General features: G+C 49.4%; 2 protein-coding genes across 5 annotated transcripts in view; one reads left to right on the top strand and one right to left on the bottom strand.

The window, feature by feature from the left end:
- LOC117601014 (protein Wnt-6-like) overlaps positions 1-25,710 on the bottom strand; it is a 71,185-nt gene that overhangs the window by 20,493 nt on the left and 24,982 nt on the right. For 2 of the 4 annotated variants that reach the window (XM_034317216.2, XM_034317215.2), the window contains exon 1: positions 7,538-7,663. The exons of the other annotated variants lie outside the window; for them this stretch is intronic. The gene's annotated coding sequence lies outside the window, so the exon portion shown is untranslated. Of the gene's footprint in view, positions 1-7,537; positions 7,664-25,710 lie in introns of those variants that run through there. 4 annotated transcript variants of the gene reach the window in all.
- Wnt10 (Wnt oncogene analog 10) lies at positions 13,916-24,813 on the top strand. Its single transcript, XM_034317220.2, has 4 exons — positions 13,916-15,942; positions 19,482-19,735; positions 23,069-23,352; positions 23,872-24,813. The coding sequence occupies exons 1-4, from the start codon at positions 15,836-15,838 to the stop codon at positions 24,397-24,399; spliced, it is 1,173 nt and encodes a 390-aa protein (XP_034173111.1). The 5' UTR covers positions 13,916-15,835; the 3' UTR covers positions 24,400-24,813.

Genomic DNA, 25,710 nt, shown 5'->3' with positions numbered 1-25,710 from the left:
GGCCGTATCATGACCGCCGAATCCAACCCGAGGGGCAAGTAGTTTCGAGAGAAAGAAGGAGGTGGCCACCAGACTGGAAAACGGGCCGAGTGGAAGAAGAAGGCGAAAGAGAAGGAAAGCACGAAGGGAGGAAAGAAGAGTGAGAAGCAAGGGGGTCAGCGGGGGTCCGTATTACAGCTCATTTAGCAGCGGGATCCTGTGCCTCTTCGGCGGTCCCGAGAGATCCTCCCGGATCAGAAGACCAGCCACGTTGGACCCAGGATAGAGACGAGTTCCTTCTCGTTCCCATAGCCTCAGACCTTCTGGCACCTAAATCGCTTAGATCGTCGTCGTCGACGACTACGATTACGGGGCAAAGATCGGGCAAATATTCGTCGAGGTGGATCGTTTATTTTCGTAGGTGCCGTACCAGGGGCAGCGTGTAAAATGTGAAAGAAGGGACGAGAAAAGATGCGAAAAAAAGAGTGGAAATAGACGGCAGACCGAGCGGAAGGATAGAAGGAGGAGGAGGAGGAGGACGTTACCGAGTTGTGACCAACACAGACACGGAATAGCCAGTAATTTATGGGTGAGACTAATTACCGGGGAATGCCGCTCCTTCGACTCTTCTTTGCTGCTAAGACCGCGTCTCCAGCAGACCAGTTTTCAGAGACGAGCAGAGCTTCCCTTTAGCCCACCTTCTTCACCTTTTCTCCTCTTTTTCATCCTTTTTTTCTCGCCCCCTTTTTCATCCTCCTCCGACACTGGTACACGCTAATTCGCGAGAACGCGTCGTCGCAAGAAGATTCGATAAATTTTTCCTAACTGAAAATCACGGTGGCCCGTATTACTACGTGAAACGAGAAAGAAGGTGGTTCTTTCCCAAAAGAGCAAGGAAAATATATCGAGGCGAGGGTGCTCGAGAGGATAATGGAGTGAAAAAAAAAAAAAAAGAAAAAAAAGAAACGGGCGTGTTCCCACGAGCCATCGTGACGGAGAAGGGTGTCGGAACAATACCAGGCCCTGTCCACGGCCGTCGTTTCGACATTAGCCTGACCTAGCAATTTGGAGCAAGCTCGCCGGACCCGGCTACCACGATTCCTCTTCGTTAAATGCCATTATACGTTTCACTCGGACACCCGGTCGTCGTCGCATGAGTCGTGAATTCCTGAGAACCTGCTCCGGGAACCTCGAGAGCGAGCGGCGTGCCGCCCGGTGGCGGCCACCGGTGTGCCGTTCGAAACGATAGAGGCGGACCAAAGCGGCCAGCCACGAACAGATTCTTCTATTATGACGAGAACGAATCGAAAGAAGGAGAGACGGGGAAAAAACGAAGAGGATCGACCCGCTGACGTGCACGCGTGACGAACCCTCTTCGATAGAGCCGTGCATCGTTCCCCGGACCATTTGACTCCTCTGCCGTTTATAGGCTATCAAAAATAAAGTCGAATAAAATTTACCATTTTCACAATGCACATCGCTCGTAGGACGTTCTAGATAAAATAAAAGATTCGGGATTGAAATCGAAGAGACATAACACATTGTAAAGGAAACATCAGGAGAAGCAGAGGTAAAGGAAGGGAACCGCAAACGGTTTTTGCCGGGAATCTCGCAAGGCCGCGTCTCAGACGATCGAGCGGGACCTCGTGACCAAGTGGTGGAATCGAAAGCCGCGTTTGCTCCGGGGACCAATGCCGTGTCATCGGTCCCACGACAAAGAAACAGCGAGACGAGCTGGATCCGGCTGTTTTTATGCGTCCTGACGTTTCGCCAATTTATTGCGCCTCTGCCCCTCCTCGTCATCCACCTTCCGACCAAGAATTTCGCGTTGGATAGGCCGGCGCCGGACGTACGGCGACCCACGGTAGCATCGGACCGTGCATCCAGCTGACTCAGGTAAATTAACGGAGAATACTCTGCAAAGTGTATTCCGAGGAACACGAACCACGCACGATGTGTACCTAGTGTACGGTATCTTGAATCTCGACATCGAGTCACCTTATCAGAACGTCCAAGAGAACCGTCCAGCCGCATAACTTTCAGATATAGTAGATATCGAAACTAATAATTACACGATTCACGTTTCGTTCCTAATTACCGAAGGATGGAAGGCCACCGTGTCGAACGGTTTCGAAACGGTCGTGGCAGCGTCGTTAATGCGAGTCAGATACCGATCGGCAGCCAGTTTCCGCGGGTAATAAGCGCGCTCGCGCCGAGATGGAAACCGATTCGAACGATCTCGAAATGGGCGTTTACAGGCCGCGATCCAACTGGGTAAACAGATGCCCGGCTAAACTTCCGTAGCAATTACACGCCGCTCACGGGGTCTTTCGTACATACTGGCCTCGAGATGCTTCGATGCTTTCATCTTTTTCTTTTCTGCTCCCTCTCACTCTCTCCGCCTCTTCGAAACGCAAAATTAAATTAAACTAAAATAGATGCAGTGGTTGAGTTTCGCTCTTCGCTGTGCTGTCTTGCGTTTTCCACCGCGTCCTGCCTTCTCTCCGAGTTTCCACAATGGTAATTACGAGGCAGTCCGCTCGTAAATTTCGCATAGACTGAACGTACGCACCACGTGGCCACTTTCTATTTCCCATAGGAATCGATACGTTCTCGATCGAGAGGACAGAGGGAAGAGGAACTCGACCCTGGCTGACCCGTTCGGGTTAAACGACTCCGCGTTCCCCGTGTTCTCCACTTGTCCCTTGCCCGTTCTCTTTGTTCCTCTTCCGCTATGCGATCGTTGCTGCTTTCTTCTCGTACGAGGCCTACAACGATCGAAACCCGATCACGACGTCTATCCGCGCCGTTCTCACAGCTTTTGGCACGATGAATCGTCCACGGACCGGCGATTTAAACCATGTAAAACAACGACCGTTCCGAAAGAATCCCGCGAACGGAACAACGTTCGCGTCCCCGGTTATGGAACACGGATAGACGAGCGTGCGTGTTCGCGATTGTAGTTGAACGGATCGTGCTTGTAAGTCGCCAGTTTATAGACCAACGTTCCTTTATGAAACCCTCGTGTCCCTCGCGATACGTCGCGTTATTATATTAACCGAAGCTGGAACAGGCACGCGTGGCAACGGGGAGAGGAAGCGTGGTGACAAGCGGAAGCGCGACGCGAAAAACACGTATCGAGGGAAAAGATGAGGGGGAAGAAGGGAAGATTGGGGACCGTTCGAGGGAAGCCTGGAGGGATCCACTAAATGTTCGAAACGTGTCTGGGCCGCATCAAAAGCGGACCTGGCCGCAGGCCGGCGTTATAATTTCCAGGCGGTTTCAGGGAGGTCCTGGACCCGCGGGCCAACCGGGACCAGTTCAATGAAGTCATCAGCTAGTCGGGGCTGGGGTGCTCTGTTATTATACCGTGGTACCGCGCCACCATCCAAAGGCTTCGTTCCTCCACATAGCCTGCACGATCGTATCGACTAAATATCCTCACTCAAATTCGTGGATTTTTCTTCCACTTTAGGCACACTTAATTTTCTACAAAATGTATCCTTTGTTAAAGCTAATGAAAATAATGAGAAAAAATATTGCCACTTTAATGATAGATTTATTTATGATTGTTCAAAGCTAAAGTGTAATATTTTGTATGCCTTTCGTTCGATTGAAGATAAAGGACCGTAACGAGTTAATTATCGGATATCTCCAATCACACCCGTGGAAGTCAGTCCGTTTATCCTTCTTTTCGAAGAAGATTGAAAAAGTCTGCCGTTTCGAAAGAGCGAGTCGATTAAAGCATAAATTGTGTTCTCAGGTATTCCATTGCGATTGGATTCAGGCATCTTCGGCGAGGAACTCGAAAGCTCTTTTATCCGTTCCGATGAAAGAGGCTCGTGCACCGTGGCGCGGCTGATAAACGGATTAAGAACTTTGGATCTAATTGGCCCCCGGGGCCGATTGTAAAAGAAACCCTCGCCGTCCTTATTGCCATCCACCGGAGATTAGGATTCGTTCGTGTATATATACCCTTCGAGGCTTATCTACACTTTCAACGTTACTTTCCAACCTGTCGTGAAACCTGCCTCTATTTACTCGCGTATCCCTTGGGTTTCCAATCGTTTTACGGTCCTCTAATCGTCATTTCCGCATACTTGCCCGGCGTTCGGTACACCGACCATGGATTCGTTATCGTTTATCGTTTCTCCTTATCGCCGGCCATCGTTTCGTTTCCATCGAACAATCGCTAATCGTTCGTTCGATTTTTCATTGATCGAAAACAGTATTTCTCTTCCGACAAAAAGAATATAATGGATACAGGTAAAACCTGAAGCTTCGTATTGTTTCACGATTCTTTCACCGATCTCTCACTGATCTAGTACGCCAGTATTAATTGTAACGACAGCAAGAAATAAAGAATAGAGATCTCTCACTCGTGGTGAGTTAGGTCGAGCAGAACAGTACAGATGGATAGAGAGTAGAAAGGAAGAGATGAAGAAGGAAGGCCTGTTGGAGCACGAGGGCCTCCGGCATGGCATTCGTGTGGATATTAGAGCGATTGTCGTGCCTGATTCGGTACGGTCTTGAAATAAGGCCCCCGCGGGCTGACAGCGGCGAAGGTTGCTCGTACAAAACCGGCTAACGGTGCCCACCCTCCGACTCTTCTGCACGAGATGCCCCACTGTCCTCCGCTTCTCTCCGACGCCTTCGAGTACCCTAATCTTCCTCTCGAGCTTCTCCGCTCGCTTCTACTTCTTTTCTCTCCATCTTCCATCTATTTTCACTTGCTGCGTTCCGTCGCGGGACGCGCACACGTCGCCCACCTCGCGAATCGGGGGCACCCAATGCTCTTTCGCAGAGTTCCTGAAATTTTATTGAAACTCGCCACCAGTGATTTGCAGCTGAATGAAAGATACGAGCGATCCTTCCGCAAAATCAAACTGAAAGTCCTCCCCCGGAGGTCCGAGCAACGTTTCGTCCCCGTCTCTCCCTGTCCGTGGCGCGCATCATCCTCGAGGCCGACGTACCGGTCGGCATCGTGTGAAGTCCGACCGAGCCATTATATCCCCCTTGGCCGCCTTCCAGGTGTATATACCATCCAGCTATCCTCGGTCACTACGAGAAGGGAAAAGGGGTACGAGAGGCAGCAGAGCGCAGAAGGTAGAGCGAGAGGAGGAGGCTGCAATGCGCCGCGGTTAGTCCCTCCTTCACCCTCGTTCATCTTTCCGTGTCTTCTTGCCTTTTCCCTTCGACGCGGTTGAAACGGCAAGAGACGAAGCGAATAAGAAGAAGAATCGCGGATGAAGAGGGTGGAGTGCGTGCTGGCTCGCGGAGTCGAGAGAGGTGTCGGGGCTCGCATTAAGGGGGCGGAACGCCTCGAAGGGGCCCCGAATTATGACGTCACGGACCGCACACGTTGCGATCAGGTGAGACGAATACAAAAATGAATTGTTCGGGGTACGAGGCAAATCGATACTGACCACCTCTCGACTTCCCCTCCTTCCCCGATAACCGTTCACCCCGACGAACTTTTTCACTTCAGAACGAACATTGCGACAACTTCCGAAACCCCGTGACAGTCGGAGCTCGAGGTGGAACACCATGTGAAAACGCGTGGAACAGAAGAAGTTGCTCCATCCGTTGACGTCCAACATGATTGCGGGAGAAAGAAGTCATCAAATCGAACGGATTCGCTCTCACGGGCAGACATTAACGAAGTGAAACGTGTGCTCAGCAGGTCGTGCCATTCTAGCGGACAGGAGAATCATTCGGTCGATTATAAGATAATGCTGCTTCGGTGGATAGAAGGGAATAAAAGAAGTGACCGTAGCGAGAGTGGAAAAGAGAAAGAGCGAAGAGAGGAGGGGGCGGTGAGACGAGGAGGAGAAAGGCTCCACCTTTCGAAACCGATCGCTAAGATGCTCCGTGGAAGCCGCAAACGCGTGTGAAAGAGAAAATAGACGATAGCAGGGAGGAGGATCCGGAAAGGTGAAAGAGAAACCGAGAAAAATAGAAAGGATCCCGTCGGAGGAACATCTACGACCTTCTTCATTCATGAAATCCTTTATCTCGTTCGATTTCGACGAAAATTCGTTCCCACAGCACACGGAGACAATGAGAAACATCTTTCACCGACTGCGCGACCGTAGGTGGCCAACTCATTGTGAGCTTTAAGGTTGCATTACACACCGCGTTTCCGAACTCGCTCGCACGAGAACAGCTTCGTCATACAGGTGCGCTCGATCGCGTTGTCTTTCTTTTCTCTTACGAAATCTCTGTTTACCTCTGCGCCAGAGGATTGAGTTATCGCTCGATTTTCTCGCGGGAAACCTCGATTTTCTGCTTGTTAACTCGGACATTTCGCGAGCCCGAGATTACTACGACGATTCTGTACGCGGTTAATGAGAGCCTCGAAGAGTATTTCTTCCCTCGTCGAACGGGCAGTAGCGTGGGAAAGGGTCAAGCATCGTGGCCGAGACGAATCGCAGATTGGACCGATCCGCGGAGTAATCCATTCGCCACAACATGCCGATACACGGCGAAACGTTGTTAACCCTTGATTGCTAATGTAGCAAAATTCAGCTATTGATTTGCTGTTTAAAATTGATAGGAAGGGATAATCAGAAATAATACCAGACGAAGACCAGACGAGTCGAAAAACGATCCACGCGTCGAACTTTCGGGACAGAGAAGATTCGCGAATTATTTACAACACACGAGCTGATTACGAGACACAGTCGGTCATTGTTTCAGCTCCTCCAATTTGTTTACACGACGGTCCATATCTCCGAGCAGTGAAGTCTTAATTAAGGATGGGATCAAATTCAATATGCCGATGAATCTGAGTCAACTCGAAAACAAAGGCACAGATATCGTATGAATAAATACGAAGTGTCTAATCGTGTTTACGATTGCTGCTTGAACATTATCGAGTAACGTCTGGTAATAAAATGATTCGCTAAGTTGTTGTTCCTGTTTCGCGTTTTCAGCGAACCGGAGACCACCCGCTGTTCGTAGACGACGTCGACTCGCGGGTTTCTTCGCCCTATCCATCGTTCGCGATTCCTCGACGCTCGAACCACCCGTAGAGTCCCAAGGGACATGCTCGAGGGATTTATTAAAGCGAAACGTAGTGTGTTTTACTGTTCGAATCGGTTTCAAACAACTTCTTTCACGAATCCTATTACCTTTTTTCCGTATCGTTAAATACCTTCCAATTCTTAGAATTTTCTTCTTAAAAACCAGCCATCTAAGCCATTATCCTATCATCGTCCTTATTTCAGCGTACAGTGACGAACTACCGAGCGAGGACTAGCGAGAAAATTACTTACGCGCGTCCATCTAGCGGCGAGCACGGGAAATATCGTTCGAAAATCGACGTTTATTATGGAATAACCTAATATAGAAACTGGTTGCGTGTCAGTAGTGTTTCTCATCGGACGTCGTTCGGTTTCTCGCGAATCTCACCGTTCGATCGTTCCATCGTATCGAGGACTAATCGATGTTTAATCGCGAGAGGCGCGCTCGTGCTCACGTACACGTACACGTGCGTGCAGCACGTGCGAGGAACACGTGTCGCAGGCTCGGGCGCGCACACAAGCGGAACACATACCTGTACGTACGAGCGAGGACACGCTCGGTCCGCGGAGCCGGTTAATTTCTTTCTATCCGCTTCTCCTCCCTTCGTCTCCTCTCTGTTCAACTTTCGCGAAACCAGTCAACGCGGCGCGGCGGGCACCTGAAACGAGCAACGTTTATTATTAACGTTTTGTTTGTACATCTCGATTAGAGCTAATCGATCCTCCGGCGAAATGAGGCATAATATAGAGCCGTGCCGGCCTCATAAATACTCATTTGTGCGGCTAGCCGTTGCGCACCGTCTCCCTTTATCCCATTCCTTTATCGCCCGTTTTCATCTCTCTCGCCACTGACATTTCCACCACCGCCCAACTCGGCTTCGTTACGCTCGCTACATCCACCGTCGGATTCGTATACACGAATTTGTGTACATAATTAAGCAAGTTTATTAGCTGGTAACTATATTTATCGCTGACGATGCTGGGACTGACCAGTTGAGAGGATTTAATACGCGATAGCTTGAACGGAAGATGAACGATTTCCGATAAATGGAACTGATCGTACTTTGCAAATGGCCAACTCCTCTGTGGTGTTAAGAATCAATTAGTCTTACGCTACTTCTAACTTTTCAAATCTTTAATGTGTCGATCAGCTGATCAACTTAGTGAATATATTCTATATCACATTGTGAATGTAAGAAGCAGGCACTTTGGTATTTACAAGGCAACAGAGGCCACTCGATGCGTTTCGACGTTGATGCTTCGAATAACGGATCACCTGACAACAGAAATCTGTCCGCGATGAACTCATCGTAAGGGTGGGACGTACGAGGGACCTACCGCGCGCCATCACGAGCATCCTCTCGATCTTTCTGATCCACGAATCGATCGCATCGACTCGATACCAGGATAATAGAGCCGCATCATCGTATTTAATAATCGTACAATGGTCGATGCGAGCCGATAACATCGCGATCGTTTCGGTAGACGGACGGAGCCTCGATAAGCTGTTCGACCATAATAACGCAATTAACACTTCTTTGTTCGATCAATTTCCATCCGCTTGTCTTCGTGGCTCGTCGCGAATCAAAAAAGGCTCACGCAGAGAGAGGTGGAAGAAGAGGCTATCTCGAAGACGAAACGCGTATCTTCGCGTCAGGAAATAAGACGCAAACATTTTTATACGATACTTTCTTTTTTAACTTAGCGTTAAATTGATTTCTTGTACATTTTTATATCATAAATAAATATATCGTAGTTGTTAATAAACTTGCCACCCACACTTTCCACGGTATCTGTGAAGTGTTGTCTGCATTTAATCGGTATGTTAAATACTCAACGAAAGTCGAGTAAAACGGAAGGAAGGAAGGGAAGACCGATAAAACGATTTTATTGGCTCGTTTGTTCTCGAAGGTGGCGGTTTCTTTGTCGCGACTAGTAACGATCGTTTTACTACCGGTTTCAACGATTAGGGTTATCGTGACGTTTCGCGAATAAAGAGGAAGGGAAAAAAGGACGAAAGAGGAGGAGAAACATCGAGTGATTTACCGGTCGTAAAGGATCGTAATCAACTCGGGCCAAGAGTTTCGAGCACATTGGGGTGTCCGACAATTACGAGGAGGAATATATCAGTTAACATAATACGTACACTGTTCGGTTTTAAACAGTGTCAAGTATTAATGTCCGATTTTAACAGCGTATAACTACAGTGTACTTAACGAACGAGTAGAATGAAAAATATCGACCATTTTAAATTCTTATTGCTAAGTACGGCTGATTCTACTGTCGTATACTCGTTTCAACTACATTTACATCGCAGATTTTAACAGCACGAGAGCCGCCCTACCGTCGAAACGTCAAATTAAAAATACGCCGAGTTGAAATCGAAGCGACGTGGGTCGAGAAAGGAAAGGAAAGGTTCGATCCATAGGCTCGAGCCAAAGAGCCGTATACATATGCAGGAGAAGATAGCCGGATCCACAGGGAGTGTGAGATCCGACAGCTTCGGAGGTGGCAATGAGCCTGGGTCCCGCCTGCCGCCACACCCACGCGCATATATCTTATTTTCCCTCTTTATTTATTCGAATTGCCGTTGGTCGAGGGCCACTCTTCGGATCCCCATGGCTCCTTTGCCATAATAGGCGAGCATGGTGGCCCATCGCCTCTTTAGCCTTCCCTCTATCTCTTCGACTAACCATTCCTCATCCCTGGATGCTCCTTATTTTCAGCTATACGCCATTCGTTGCCCTCCACGACTACCCTGGAATGTTCACTTTTTTTTCTTTTCTTTTCTTCTTCTTCTTTTTACTACCTCCTGATTCTTCCATTTTATGCTCCCTTATCGATGGCTCGCAGCAGCTCGTGTTAATCCTTTGAAAATCCTTCGGATTTTTAATTGATAAAATGTAAATACTTCCGCTTCGCCATTTAATTAACGATCTTAATTGGAATCTGATCGTTTTCCAAGAAGAAACGCAGCTCGTTATATCATCCAAGAAAAGCAAAATCTCCTCGAGATCCTTTTATCCTCTTAAGTCATTACTTAAGGTGGATCGGCCTCTGTCAATGAACGAGCACTTTCATCCCTATCGAGACATCCATTGTGTCCGCGACAGAATCCCGAGTGAAACGTTTTACGAGAAACGTAGCCGATGTTTTCCCGGTGTTTTCTACTCGTTCCCTTCGCTCGGATTTTCTTTGAAGTGTCTGGACATTTCACGGATGCGCGAGCCCGGATACGCGCGAAAGCACACGGAACAAACGCGTTTCTTCTTGCTTTTCCAGCGAGACGCGAGGAGCGAGGCGAATAATAAACAGTCGGTAAACGCCTATGATCCCCGAAAGCAGATTATCCGGGAGCTACGTTTCAGCCGGGAAATCGATCATGCCCGAGCGCACTCCAACAAGTGGCTTTTAACGGAAAACGATGCCCGATCATCCGCCTTCGGATTCTATCTCCTCGTTGATCGTGCGATCGAGCGTTACCATTTTGTAACGGATATCTGTTCGACCGTTTCGCTGCTCATCCTCCAATAGTCGCTGCAAAATACCCATTCTTCTCTTTCAAAAGAAAAACATGCTCTCGATGGACGCTCCTTTAAGCGTTTGAGCGGCATGGATACTTTAGATTTGAAAAGTAGCAAACAGGGCAATTCGATAAGAGCGTTAATTGGTATGACACGATACTCGAATACTCGAAGTACAATTTTTCAAACATCTTCTATAGATTTGTTCGTATCCTTTCCGGTGCATTCTCTACGGTGGTACTGGTCCCTTTTCATGGTTGTACGCGTCTTGTACCGAAATAATCGCGAAGAACAAGGCATCGAGTTCACGGTGAATGAATGGAGGGGCGTGACGGATACGTGCGTGCACCTTCCTCTTTTTCTTTCATCTCTCGAACGCGGTGGGTGTTGCGTTCACTTGACGCAGCCGGTCTACGACATAATAGTTAATGACGGGTCCTGTCGGGCAACAAGTAAATTCGTCCTCTCCGATGAGTTCGTCAAAGAGGAGCACAATGTTGGTCCTTAAGAGGGCCGGTAGGAAGTGGGACGGCTCGAAAACGTTCGACTTTCCTCCTACCCTGTTCCCTTTCTTTTTTTTTTTAATATTACTTCCATAAGTGTATCGCGTTACCCGTCGTTCCCAAGGACGCATTCTTTCGAGCCGAAAAAAAAGAAAATACCAGCTTAATTATATCATAGTTGTACGAAAGCGGAGCGAAGGGGTTGGGTGATGGCACAATACAACCCCTGCGCCGCTTTCAACGTTCCAGCAGGAATGCATATTATTAAAACATTCCGGACAGGTCTCTCCGTCTACGGGCTGGGATCCCACAGCCTACCATAGTTTCCATGGTGAGCGGAATCGTTCGAATTGCTACGGTTCTCTCGACGAACGCCCGAGTAATCTCTCTTTCGTCGGGGCAGGAAAGAATGGAGTAGAATTTACAGGACGAATCGATGCACCGTGAAGCTTTTTCCACGCTTCTCGTTAGGGATTTCTTGTTTGGTCGGCTTGACGTCTCGATTAACGTCGATATCGATCCGTTGTCCCGCGAAAACGAGTCTCGAGGACGATCGATCGATTATCACGCTCGGTACGTGATCGTTTTCTTCGCCGAGATGAAACTCGTGTGCTCCGACTTTTGTACGGAGAAATAAAACAGATCGAACAATGCGAGCAAGTGAAAAGAAAGGAGAAAGAGAATAAATATGTAATACCCTTTTACGGCTGAAAGATAATTCGTTTATCGGGATTTTCATACCTTCCAAGGGGTAACAGTCGAGTGCACGAGGCAAGGTGGTAGTTTTCTCGGAAACTCGAGTCTATAAGCGCGCGTTAAATCGAGTCGGGAACGAATATAGATAGAATCTATGTAGTTCCTCTGTAGAATCTGGTATTGTGATCTACTCTGTTTTTCCACGCGACGCGACTAATGGAAAATAAAATAAGGCAACAAGAGATAGGAGAAAATAAAAGTTTCATAGCCCTTTTTTCGAACGTCGGGCCAATTAGGCTTCCGAGCTGGAGTGCAGGAGGGCGCATTGCACGGCGATAGGATGATCGAGTGGTTCGATGGTATCGGTGCTCGCGTGCCAAGATCATGGTCAGGACACTGGATAGGACGATAAGTAATGCACCCAGATAGGATGACAGAGGGTACACGTTGAAAAGGAGAGGGAGAACGATTCGTGGAGAAAGAGAGGAGGAACGAGGAGGAACGAAGAAAACGGGAGAAACTTCAGTGGAAGCAGGAACGATCTTATCGGCATCGAGGTACCTGGCCCGGCAATGAGCGTCCACTACCAAACGAATGGAACGTAGAATCGTCGGTTCTCGCGCGCACCGATTTAAAAAAGAATAAATAAGAAAGAAATCGGTCCGCGTGCCTGTTTCAAAGCTGGAAAAAGGAGAAAACCGGCTGATAATCGCGACGTTCGATCCTCCTGGAAGCCCTGTAACGCAATGCGACGCATTCTCGTTCATTGGCACGTGAATTCTAATGGCCAGTGACAAACGAGTCCTGCGCGTTCGTTCGTCGTCATCGTTTCGATCCGATGATCAACGAAGAGACGCGTATCCGACGTTCCTCCGGAGACCCCGACCGGGTTCGCTTTGATTCGGGATGTCGTTTGATCTTGGACCACGTGGCAGCAGGCAGGGGTAAGCAATACCCGTAGCCCGTGGCTGCGCGTACCGGCTCGTTGCGACTAATTGCCAACTCACCGACCACGTCAATGAATCCGAGCTCGACCGATCGAGCAAGAGGACAGAAAATGAAAAAAGGACAAAGAGCCGAAGTTGGATGACAAGGGGATGGAGGACGGAAACTTGGATCGAAAGGGGGACGGAACGGTTTCCCTTACGCTTACGCGTTTCACCCTCGATAATCGCGACAACGGTCTTTGGGATCTTGGCGAGTCGGTCGTTACACCGAAAGCTCTGCTAATTGGCTGCGTGGGATTGAACGGGGCCAGAGGACTGAACGGATAAGCGCGTTGAAAGCGATCCGGTGCTGTGGTCTATCGTTTCGAAACGGTTCGAGAGTAACTGCGATAGGACAAGACCGCGACCCTTGCTCGATTCGACGGTATTCGCGCGCGCGCGCTTCTGCACAATTCTACGGAAACGAGCAAGGTTAGAGAGACGAGGAGACGAAGAGAAATAGAAGGAGAACGGAGAAACGGGCTCGAGTAGTAGGCGGAAAACAGAGTTAGGGAACGGAGATAAACCTCAATTATGCCGATTGAGCATCCTCCGGGGGATGCTAGGTAGGGGAAGTTCGCTCCTCCTACTTTTCCTGCCACGTGATCAAGGGCAACCTCCCTTTCTTCTTTCCTTCCTTCCGTTCCGTTCCGTTCCGTCTCCCTCTTCTTTCCTTCCTTCCCCGAAGGGGCAAGTAACGGATAGTTGGTCGTGTTCGATCGGATCGTAAATTGCGACGGATCCGTTTCCGAAGATAAAGAAGAAGAGGAAGAATTTCGAGGATCGACCTTGCGTCAGAGAAACTTCGCGGAAAGTTGAAGAGTCGACGCGAAATACCTGTTGGTTCGCGAAGAGGCGTTTTCAGACGGTCGTACGGCCGATAAAGACGGCGAAGAAGAGAGAGGGAAGGAGAATTGGAAAGAAAAAGGTGGTCGGAAGTGGGAGGAAACAGAGGGAGATGCAGAAACTGGCCATAGGTTCTCTCTCCTGGTGTCTCTGCCTCTCTCAGTTGGTCTCTCTGGCTCTGGTTCTGGCTCTGCTTTTCTCAGCGCTCGGTCTCGGTCCGTCTCCGTTGCTAGTTTAACTCGCGATCGTGCATCCTCGTCTGGTCGGTTTCAATCTCTCAGGGTGGTGGCGGTCGTCGTCGGGTAGTGGTGGTCGTGGTCCGGATGGTGGTGGTTATGGTGGGGGGGTAGTTGGTTTCTTCGGTGCCTACCGCGCTCCCTATCTCTCCTTTCTCTCCCTATGGGAGGGCGAGGAGGGCCCCCGTAGCCGCGCACTGCGCACCGAGTTCATCATAGACAGACCGATCTCCCTGACAGCTCCTCGTCTCGAGCTTCAACGGAGGTGGAATCATCAGATTCTGTCCATCTCTTCTTCGGCTCGCAGTAGCGTGTCGGGATAACGAAACACGGGGATTAACGATATAGTGCGTGGCCACGCGTCGTCCACTTGCCGTCCACTCGCCGTCCACTTGCCGCCGTCGTCTCTCGTATCCTCTGCGTCGAGCATCCCTCTCGCTTTCCCTTTCTCTCTCTCTCCCTCTCCCGCTTCCCCACCATCCCTTCCACCGATTTCGATCTCGATTCATCCCCTTTCGGACATTGCGCGATTCCTCTCCTCTCCTTTCCTTTCCTTCGCTTCTTTTCTCATCGCTTTCGGCTCTTCTCACCCCTTTTGTTCGGCCCTCTTCGTCTCGGCCACGGTTCCCAGTGGATCGGTAATTCGAGGAAGCATCGGTAAGCCGGCTACTCGGCCGTTCCTTTTGGTATCGGCGCCGTGTGCGCGCAGCTCGGTGGTGTGTCGGCGACGCTCGTCGACGGGTAACGACGCGACGACGCGGCCACGGGAAGTTTGCTGTTCCGGCTGTTTGCACGAACGAAACGAAACGAAACGAAACGAAACGATAGCCGCGGTGGTACGCGACCGACGGTCTGACAGAGAGAAAGAGAGAGAGGGAGAGATACGGAGAGAAAAAGAGACGGAAGAAGAGCAACGGTGGAAGAGGAACACCACAAACGCCAAAGGAGGGGGATGCGTGCGTGGGAGGAGTAAGAGATCCCGGAGGGCGACTTTTCTTTTATTTGAGCTTGACACTTCGTTGTGAACGCGTGCACACACCGGAAGTACCGCGTACACCATCGCATCGGTCTTCTCCTTTCTTCGCGAGAAGGTACGGGACGACGTCCGTGGGCCGACGACACCGGTCGCGGACCAGAAACGGGGGAAACGCGACGGCCGGACGCGAAGGGTTGCAAACGCGTTCGACAGAATGCCGCGGAAGCTGAGAACCGAAGCGGCGAACAAGGATGCCTCATCGAAACGCGTTCTCGTGGTCGGACGTGGATAAAATCTGCCTCGTGTCTCTTCACTCGGACTCGGAAGTGTTCTTTCCTCACGTGGGATGTGGAATGTCCACGGGACACGCGCATCGCGGAGAAAGGGGTTGCGGGGACACGTTTGGTAACCATTTCGACAAACTGATGTGACAACTGAACCGGTGTCAGTGAAGTAACCTCGTAGAACGACGTAGAATCTTCCGACGAAGAGTACCGACAGTATTTTCATCTCCAAAGAAGAGCGCGCAAGAGGCTATAATCCTTGCGGCAGAAGGGAACTTCCGGTAGCAGGGTGAAGAAAGGTGGCTGATAGTATCCAGGGCGGTCGGTCGACGAACCGTTCGATCGTCATCGAGGATATTGTCCCGGGGTAGTTTTTCGGTGCGACCCCTCGAAGCGACGAAACTGGAAGCTCTCGAATCGTACGGAACGTCAAAGCAGAAGCGCCGGTGCCCGGGGCGAGGAGGAGTCCTCGACGCGTGCCAGACTGCTGATCACAGGCACCGCGCCAGTGACGGGAGAGGAAGAGAGTGGTAGGTGTGGGATTCGAAAGAAAGAAAAGAAAAAAAAAAACACACAACAGGAGAAAAGAAAGGAAAACGTGCGGAGGAACAGCGTACAGAGAGAAAGAAAGAGAAACGAGGCACGCCGGTCTCTCGAGCGAGGGGTCCTTCCGTTCGGGTGCTAGGGGTGTGCAGCCTTGGACGAGGGGTCGCACTCGACTCTTTTTAAAGCGGGCAAACCGCGCTAAAGAATAAGAGACGTCCTCGGGGCGATGACAGGATGCCTCCTTCTCGATCAGGACGCGTCTACGAAGGACCACCGTCTAGGATCGCCATCAGAATCGGACCTACAATCGCCCTATTGCTGATTCTCTTGGAGAATCGTCGGTGAGTACAACTTTTGAACAATTTCAAACAGCCCGATACGCATAGAAACATAGTATTCGTACCCTCTCAATAATTTAGTAAGACAAGAAACTTTAATTTCAGCAAACATTTACGAAGCAGCATCGTAAAATCCTTCACCTTTTTATCTTATCCTTTTCGATTTGTTATTGCAACACCGCATCAGGCGATGGGATTCGTGTCGTGTCGTGTCTTGTTTAGTCTCGCCCTCTTTGATCAAGGATATTTATTCATCCATTCCGAAATTAGGCCTTGAAAAATGATCTTCACGCCTTCGAACACCGTGGAGGGTGACTCGATTCTCGACAAATTGGAAAGTATTGAAATCATTCTCGTACAAAGAAAGGCTATGAAAGACAAAGCATGTCCGTGTCTGATTTCGTCGAGAATAATTTACGAGCACGACTTCGCGCGTCTTCTCCTTTCCGCCTATTGCGATTCCGGAAAGAATCTGTCAATAGAGACGTTTCGTGGAGTCAGAGCGGCCGTATCGACGGTTTCCAGCCAGAGTACAATGACGAAGTGCAAATAGGGGCCCCTTTCAGCCGGCACGAACAACGAACGATCCCGCTGCGATCTTCATTATGCCTGTACCCGATCTTGCCCGGGCACTGTGTCGAACGCGTTGCACGCTCTAATCGAATCTTCCTTTCGCCAATGGAACGATCGTTCGACGTCTTCTTTCTCCCGCGAACAAACGTTTCTTCTTCTTAACGCGTTCAATCGGTATAATGCCTTATACGAAGTTAAGTCTCGGGATGACGATCACAGAAGTGGTAACGCAAGTAGAGAAAGCCGTCTCGTCGTTTCTCGTTTTCTAATAATAATCTGTCTATCATTTCAAGCTTGAAAATGGAATTTTGAGAAATGTACGAGCCAGAAGCGATCGTGACGTTTTCCGGAAGGCGGGGGTCTAGCGCGGAAGTAAAACACGGTTCCAGGAATCGCGGAGGAATTCTTTGGTTGGTCCGCTTCGAGGAATACAAATCGCTCTTCTCGTCCTCGCTACGCGAAACGACAAACATTCTCAACTATCTGTGACAATGTTGTGTCTTCGAGATAGAAGGTAGCTAAGTACGTGTGTACCACTTCGGAGAGGAGCCGGCTCGTCTGACCACGACCAAACGTCAGACCTATTCTCCTTCCTGCCCACGCGGTTTCTCGTAAATAATTGCAAACAGCATCCGGGAACAAGGCCGAAGAGTACTTACACCGTAGCGACATGCACGAACGCGCGTTTATAGATACAAGCATGCCTGTGCACTTCGGCGTATTTACGGAACGGCATTGAATCACCGCATCCAATAACTGCCCCGTGATGTAATGCTCCGATAAACCAGTTTACGGGGCGCAACCCACCGCTTAGCACCCCGACACTCGACTACCGATCACGGTTCGTCGAATAATAGAACCGTCGGTGGTTCGCGCGGAAATATTTCACTTGCGGAAATCGTGAAACCCCACATGTCTTTTCGATGCTTTTCATCGACGATCGACAATATCGAGACGGTACCGAGAGTAGTCGGAGAAGGTTGGTTCGCGCGAAAATAAAAGAACCGAAGCGATTCGATATCTACCGCAGGAATTCTCGCGAGTCTCTGGTAACGAGTTCTCTCTCCGCGGGTATACCTCCATTAAATGCGAAATTCCGTACCGTGATTCTCTCTTTCTATTCTGCTCGTCTCGTTTCCCTTTGCGAACAAGTTAAATAAAACACGTGCATCAGCTACGCCATCTTGGATTCTTCGGCGACCCCTTGGATCATTGCAAAAATGCAGGACGCCACTCTGTCCTTATTCCCTCCTCGCTCTGTCTCGCGCGTAGCGAGTTCACCCTCTTGATTTGCTCGACGATTTCCCACGAGTTCGGGGAACACGATCCAAAGATACGAACCTGGTATCGTTCCCTTTTATTATTTCCATTGCGTCGCGTACGAGATCTGCTCGTTTCTCTCGAATAAAGGTGTCCGCGACGAAAGAAGCCCGATATCCAACGAACGGAGCTAGCGGGGGAGGGGAAAGGTAACGGAAGGAAGGAATCCTTTCGACCCGGTCAGACTGCCACAGGTACAGCCGATGTCTTCGGTAATTTGTTTCGCCGAGTTAAGATCATTAATCTGTTTCCCGTAGATCATCAATAGCGCGAAAGATAGCGACGGTGGCAACGGTGTATCGGTAATGGGAGCCCTCAATAACCTTCTTCGCGACCCTTAAAATCTTCCTCCTCCTCCACCGTCCTTTCCCACACTACGAGTAGAAGCGCGACGTTTCACGGGACACCTTCTTTTCGCCTCTCCTCGCCAACACCTTCGACGATATACAGGCTTCGGCAAAATTTATAACACTTTAGATAATTGTTGACGAAATAAACGATTCCAGTAATTATGGATAGCTTTCGTTAAACGTCAAATTGTCTTGGAAAAAGTAGCATTTTGCGATATCTTTGATTCATCGAATCCAATATTCATTCGCGACAATCCAATATCATGAATTTTGCTGCAACCTGTATAAGTTCTTCTTCTTTTTCCTCGGCTCCTCGAGGTCCCTTTGCGCGTCTCCTTTCATCTCTTTTCTCTCTTTTCCTGGTTCGCGCGGGTGCTATACACAGCTTTTACTTTAGGAGAAGCTCGTCGGCTAATTTGTACCCGCAGATAACCAGCGACCCACCGAGAACCTTGCACCCGTCCTCTGACATCGTTCCAGACCCAGGCGAACCGTTGGCAAAAAAATTGACCACTTCGTGAACGAACCGAATAAAATGAAATAAACTAGCTACGCGACCGAAATCCTTCTTCCTGTCAAAGATACGTACGCTCCCGATGGAGTGTTTTTCTTTTCTCTCTTTTTTTTTGGAACAACCCTTCGTTGTGGTACACCCTTCGGTGCAATCCTCTCTGGGCTTCTTCCATCTGGAAATTAATTAACACCCGGTGTCTCGTAATGCGCCACCATTAGGCAGAAGCTGTCGCTTAAGATAGCGCTTTAAGAGCTACTCTTCCGAGACGTGAATGGCGTTATCGGCACGATGCGAAAGGGGGCTGGTTGGAAAAAGGGTAACGCGTTAGCGACCGAAGCGAGGATCCGATGGAACACGGAACGAAATAGATCGAACGGTCTTTGAGAGTTATCGCACCTTTGACCTTAGTCTCGTAAAATAGTCTAAAGAAAAGCAGACGATTCGACGGCTGGATGCAAGTTTACGAGAGCGAAAGCACTGCAACCAATTCGTTTTTAGAACTTATCGAGCAATTAGAAATCCCTTTCGCTTCAAGCCTATTAAAATCACATTTATACTATGCCAGATGAAAAGATCCCATCGCAATTACCAATTCGATAACATCATTCGTAAACGTAGTATGAAATTAAGAAATTTACGGAGAAATCGTCTGGATTCCCTGCAAGCTACACAATCACTGAAAGTATTCGAACGTTTAACAGAGAGAGAGAGATATCAGCGATCCTCGAATGGAACGTTCCAAGCGAAGGGAGTAGTTTAATCGGTAAATGTCGTTTGATTTACAGCGCGACCTGCTTAATGAGCAACTCCGTGGACGATTGGGTGAGCGGCAATGCCGTGGTGTGCAACGGTATACCAGGCCTGACGAAGGAGCAACGCGAGCTCTGCCACAGGAATCCGGACGTGACGGTGGCTGCGATTAAAGGTCTGCAAATAGCGATATCCGAATGTCAGCATCAATTCATGTGGCACAGGTGGAACTGTTCGTCCCTTACGCCAAGCAGTAGAACTCAACAGAGCAGCGTTCTTCTTCAGAGAGGTAAACGAGATGCAGGAAATTTATACTTATATTCGAGCGTAATCAAATACACGAATGTTACCGAGTTGAAATATAGAAAATTCGAGCGATAGAGGATTAAAATGATTATTTCGCCAGCTGATAAACGGGCGGGCAGAGGCGGGCATAACCGAGTCGCGGTGACACGGAGGATCGAGAAGCGGGCAAACGGGAGAGAAAGGTGAAATCTTTTACGACGTCGTTGACGTCGACGAAACGGCGTAGGCGAGAGACGAGCGCGCTTCCTTAAATCAGAATACACGCGGTTAAGCGTTGCCAGCTCCGAGAACCTGTCCGAAATCCACGTTAAAAGGAAGGAGGAAGATAGAACGAAAGCGAGCAGACGAGAAAAGAAGAGTGCCCTCTTCGACTGTCCTATTCCAGTGTGACATATAAATTCGTCGTGGCGCGTACGTGCGTCGAAAGAGGAAACATATATCGTGCCGGACGAGTGCGCGAGAGCGCGACACCGAGCGCACCTGACCTGAAAGCTTAAGTTCCATCCTGCGTGGCCACGATCTCGCCGCGTCTGTCTTCTCGTTATCTACCTTCGTGGATCGGTACACCTTTTCTTTACCTTCGTTTTTCTTTTCCCCGTTGCTCTTTTTGCCGAAACCAGAGAACAAGAGGTGTCGATTCCACGACTTCTTTCGAGCGAGCGAAATGGCCGCGAGAACCGTGGCAAACGTTTCTACCGATTTTCAACGAAAGGTCGATCCGCTGATTATCCGTCGCGACCGAAAGTGAAAATAGGTTCGTGCCCGAAGTCAGAGGGCAGCAGCTTCCGAGAAACAGACCGTACTTTACCATTACCAACGGTTCCAGCTTTTTAAAGACGACATCGGTGGCCAGGTGAGCAGGGTACGCGGTCGTTCGAGAAATCCACCGTGTCAAATTCGTGCCTCGCTACGTATCTCGAGGAGAACGCGGATCGTTAAATCTCTCTGGACACGGTCCTCTCTCGTTCTTCCTTTCCTTCTTCATTTTTCACTTCCCTCACGTCTCCCTTTTGCCACGTTATTCGTTAAACCACGGCGAAACGACTTAATGTATTATGAAATGTACACGAAACGGTCTTCCTTCTGACTGTCCCACAGGCCCACACAACACGAACCCACTACCCACGGAGTGAAGGTATACAAGGTTCGTTCGTTCCCCAGCAGCGGTGACAGTGTTTGCGCTTGTAAATACAACTGTGATTCAAGCAGACGGAGGAATCTCTATTTCGCTCGATTCACCAGTGAAAGTGTAGAAAAGAATCAAAAGGGTTATATAGTTTCGTGTACTCCTGTACAGGTATCCAGCCACGTACCAACTACCGCTATCTATTGAGTTATCTAAACAGTGATTCGGGCTTGACACAGGGTAGCAGGGTAAAGTCTGTGCGCCATCCGTCACCGCGTGCCTGCGTCAACAGCCGGACAGAGTAAAGAGAAGAGGCAGCTCATGGTCCTCTGTGCACCTCAGCGTTCGCCTCTTCTTCGTTTCACCTACAGCCTTTCTCCTCTCGACTGTCCACCAGAAGAGACGTACAACTCCCGGTGGAGGATTTATTACGAAGTCCCCGGTGTGCTCCTCTTACCACCGAACTGCAGCAACAGCAACAGCAGTTGCAGTAGCTTCAGCCCTCGAATGGTTATCTGCATTATAAAACAGTTGCTGCCAATAGCCGTATAAAGCACGAGCTTTCAAACCGCCCCTCCCGTCGCGAGGCCATATAAAGAGACGTTTTCGTTCCGTTTTCGCTTGAAAGCCGGGCCCTCATTCCACTCGGCGCGTTGCTATTCTTTTTCAAATGAAACAGAAAACATTCGATATTTCGAATATTCTATCTTGCCCGACAGAATTCGACTCGAAGATCCCTCGATCGTTCCTTGTCGGGGACGTTTCTATCAAACACAGCGATCTCCAAAAAAAAAAATTTACCCACCGATCGAGCCACTGTCGAGTCTTTAACGTCGTCCGGGTTCCTTCCGATCGACGAAGGGCGACGTAATCGACCGCCGGCTGTCCGATCTCTCTCGCTGAAACGGATCCGTCCTGTCTGTTAAATCCGTCGAGACGCGACTCGGTACCACCGTTACCTCGTCCCGTCTAAGAGTAGACAGAACCACGAGGAACTTTCTAACCCGACGAGATGGTAAATCGTGGAGAATCGTTGGAAAAGGATGACGATTTCTTCGTCGGTAGGTTGACGCGAGTCGCGTTCGGGAACACGGTCTGGAAACGGAAAGAACAAAAGGGATGGTTGTCGAAAGGGGCCGTCGTGACGACAGCACCGGTGGCTCATCGGGTGTCGAGAACGAATACCACAAATCCTTTCGAATGTGCCTTTAGCGCGTCCTCTCTGCCCGGTATCTCGGTCTCTCATGAATACTGCAAATACCGCCCGGTATTCGTGGATTGGAGTAGCTCTTTCGAATGTAGCAACGGGAGGCAGAGTAATGTGTGGGCATTGTCGAGCAGTCGAGAGGAGAAAGGGACAGTTGGAACCGCGCGTATTCCAATGCCGATGCGGACAGCCGTGTGTCGTATCGTTTGTAAGTTGACAGCCACCATTGCGGTTTGACGATCGACCATCCGTCAATCCGACTCCAGTCGACGCGACGCGACGCTTCGGGGACGAACAGACCTTGGAGGTAGCGAAGAAAAAGTGCGTTTGACGTCGCATTACTTATCGAACTGGTCCAGCTTGAACCGTTTTGTTCCCCCCCCGGTCGAGGGATTTCCAAATTCTACTCTTCAAATTCGACACTTTCTGTCGTCCGGGAGGCTAACGAGCTTGTTCGAATCGTCGATCGTGGGAAATCGAAAGGGACAACCGTGCCCGGGACTGGTTAAACTTTCGACTAAAAACGGTAGGTGCAAAATTGTCGGGAAAGGTGGTTAGAGTTTGGGATCGCGTGTACGGGAACCCCACCGAGAGATCGTTAATATATGCAGTCAATAGATGCCCGCCGGCCGCCGCTGTTGATGGCCACGCTTTGTTTTGACGGACGGCTGAATAATCTACCTCTGAACTTTGTCTGATGGCTGTCTGTCGGTCGAATCGTCGAACGATCCTCGCTACCGAGACTCCTTCTACGGAAGCTCGGCTCCACGGTGTCCCGCTGTTTCGCGTTCTCGTTCCTCCGAACGATCGACGATCGCGGTTGTCGCCGTTGCGTATATTACTCTTCCGCCGTAAGAGCGGCAATTTGCTAGCCGGTCACCGGGTCTCGATCGCTTACCATTCCATCTTTCTTCCTTCCGTTCCGTAGCGGTAACAGGTGGCTTCTTCGAAAGAACGGCTAAAGAGGTTTCGATTTGTGACAGGTTACAGGGAAACAGCGTTCGCGTTCGCGATCTCAGCAGCCGGGGTGGCCCACAGCGTGGCACGAGCGTGCAGCATGGGACGACTGCTCTCCTGCGGATGCGACCCGTCCAGCTACAAGGGTAAACCTCCTGCCAAGGCAAGGGGCACGCAATGGAAATGGGGCGGCTGTTCTCACAACCTCGACTACGGCATGGAGTTCTCGAGACAGTTCCTAGACACGCGCGAGAGGGTCGGGGATATACAGTCGACGGTCAATCTCCACAACAATCAGGCTGGTCGCTTGGTAAGCCGTTTGATTAATCTCCCCTTTCATTCGCCTTCCTTTTTACAGCCTTGTTTTCATCGAGTCTCGCGATAAATATTTCATTCCGCGACAATATACCCAACTTCCTCGAACGTTTTTCTTCCTTTCCCTCGATTCTTCGCGTTTTAACGTCGATTCTTTGCCAACGATGCTAGAACACCGGGTAAAGAAGCAACACGGTAGAGAGAAAGAGTATAAAAGAAAACGGTGAATAAGGGTGGAGAGGAGTAGGAGAAGAGGCGAGCCCGTTCCTCTCCTCCACGCGGCTCTCCACGCTCGGTCTCGCCTCGACGTTATTAAGACGAAGCCCGGGGCTGGACCACCCAGCCGTAGACTCATTAACTGTTTTGTACGCGACACCTCTTTGTTTAAAAGAAATTTCCCCCCCTTTCCCTTCCTCCGCCCGTTATTCCTGCCCCTTTTCTGACCATTCCACGCGTGTTCATCGGATCTCGGCGCGGAAAAGACATTCGAAATACATTCGCTTGAAAATTGCAGGCGGTGGCGAGCAACATGCAGGTGCGCTGCAAGTGTCACGGCATGTCCGGCTCCTGCGAGCTGAAGACCTGCTGGAAGGTGGCGCCTGACTTCCGACTGGTCGGGAAAACGTTGAAGGTTCGTTTCCGAAACGCCGTGTTAGTGGCGCAGAGCAACCTCGGCAGCGTAACGCCGCTGACGCGGGTGAGGGGGTCGCGAAGAAGAAGGCCGGATCGACAGAGGCAGAGGAAACATCGCGGTGGAGGGCGGAAGCGAAGGCCTCGCGATCTCGCTAAACAGCTGTTCTATTACCAAAAATCGCCGAATTTCTGCGAAAGGGATCCTACCGCGGACATTCCTGGCACCGCTGGTCGCAGGTGCAACAAGACCAGTTCCGGTGGCGACGGATGCGGCAGCTTGTGCTGCGGCAGAGGGTACAACGTGGTCAGACAACGACGCGTCGAGATGTGCAGATGCAAATTTCACTGGTGTTGCTACGTGCAGTGTCAAAATTGCACGGTAGAAGAGTGGATCACCGTTTGCAAGTGAACAAATTCGGAACAATTCGGGGCACATCGAACGTTTCTCTTTGTTCTTTGTAACACCGGAGAAGATTGGTAAAAAAAAGAATAGGACCGATTCGCGATGATCGATTCGGTGACCGTACTTTTTATTCACGCTTACAATTAGCGACGGTAACCGGATTTTCCGGAACAAAACGATCGACGTTATTGTTCGAAACCGCGCGAGTAATATAATTTAATCGTCTAGATTAAGCGAGCCTGTAATTTATTTATAACGTTGGATAATCTATTTAATTAGTAGATAATTTGAATATTCACAGCAACTGTAACACCTCCGTCACAGTATTATTAGAAGAAGCAACAGTGCGTGTGAAAATGATTCGGAATGGATGCGATTGTATACAAATTCACTGATTTGCGCGTACAATAAAGAGTTCCTTACGACCATATCACGTACCATTTATTTACACCATCATCCTCCTTTGACGCGTTGTTTGATAGCGAGAAGATCGACGAGCAGGCAACGATTACAACACAACCCCTTGTTACACAGAAATCACTCGGAGAGCGTAACTCTTTCAGACAGATTTACAGATGACCGAAGCCTTTCCGATACTATTATTCCTTGCCACGATAGATTCGTTCGACCTTCTTTTTCTATCGATCGAACGATAAATTGTCCCCATGTTAAAACCTTGGAAAAAAATCTGTGCCAATCCCGCTTACGTGCCAACAAGCAAAAAGACCCGTTTCAACGATGCATTGCGAAACACTGGAGAGGAATGCTTGACGCGTTCATTTTCAATTCGCGTTTCAAATGCTACCGCTATCGACTTCTGTATCCGAAGAGAGCCTCTTTCGTTTTCAATCGGCCGATGAGGAAAGTGCTGTCTCTTTGTGGAGATTGGTACCACAGAGGACAATTATCTTTCTCTGATCGAGAGCATCGCGCTTGAATGCTCAACGATTCGATTCGAACGAAAGCCCCTAGAATTCATCGATGGGCAAATTAGGTTCTACGAACTATACCGCGGTGGCTAGGATTCCGATTAGATTAGCACCAAAATCGAACGAGAACTTTCGTAATCGTATTTTACGCGGGTCGCTGCTCGCCGCGATGTCGATAACCGATAATCCAAAGCGTTGCTATTATTTTTTTATTACAAACACTTTTTAATATTATAATAATACCGTCTATCGATTAGTATGATAATCATTGATCCAAAACATTACCATTACGTTCCTCTCGCAGACGCGTGTAAATATAATACCATTTTCCTTTAATTTCAAGTGTGGACTGTCGCGCAAAGAAGAAGAAGAAACGTTTCGCGTCGTA

Source organism: Osmia lignaria, chromosome 16 (assembly GCF_051020975.1).
Source record: "Osmia lignaria lignaria isolate PbOS001 chromosome 16, iyOsmLign1, whole genome shotgun sequence".
Classification (NCBI taxonomy): domain Eukaryota; kingdom Metazoa; phylum Arthropoda; class Insecta; order Hymenoptera; family Megachilidae; genus Osmia; species Osmia lignaria.
This window is presented reverse-complemented; position numbering and strand designations above follow the sequence as displayed.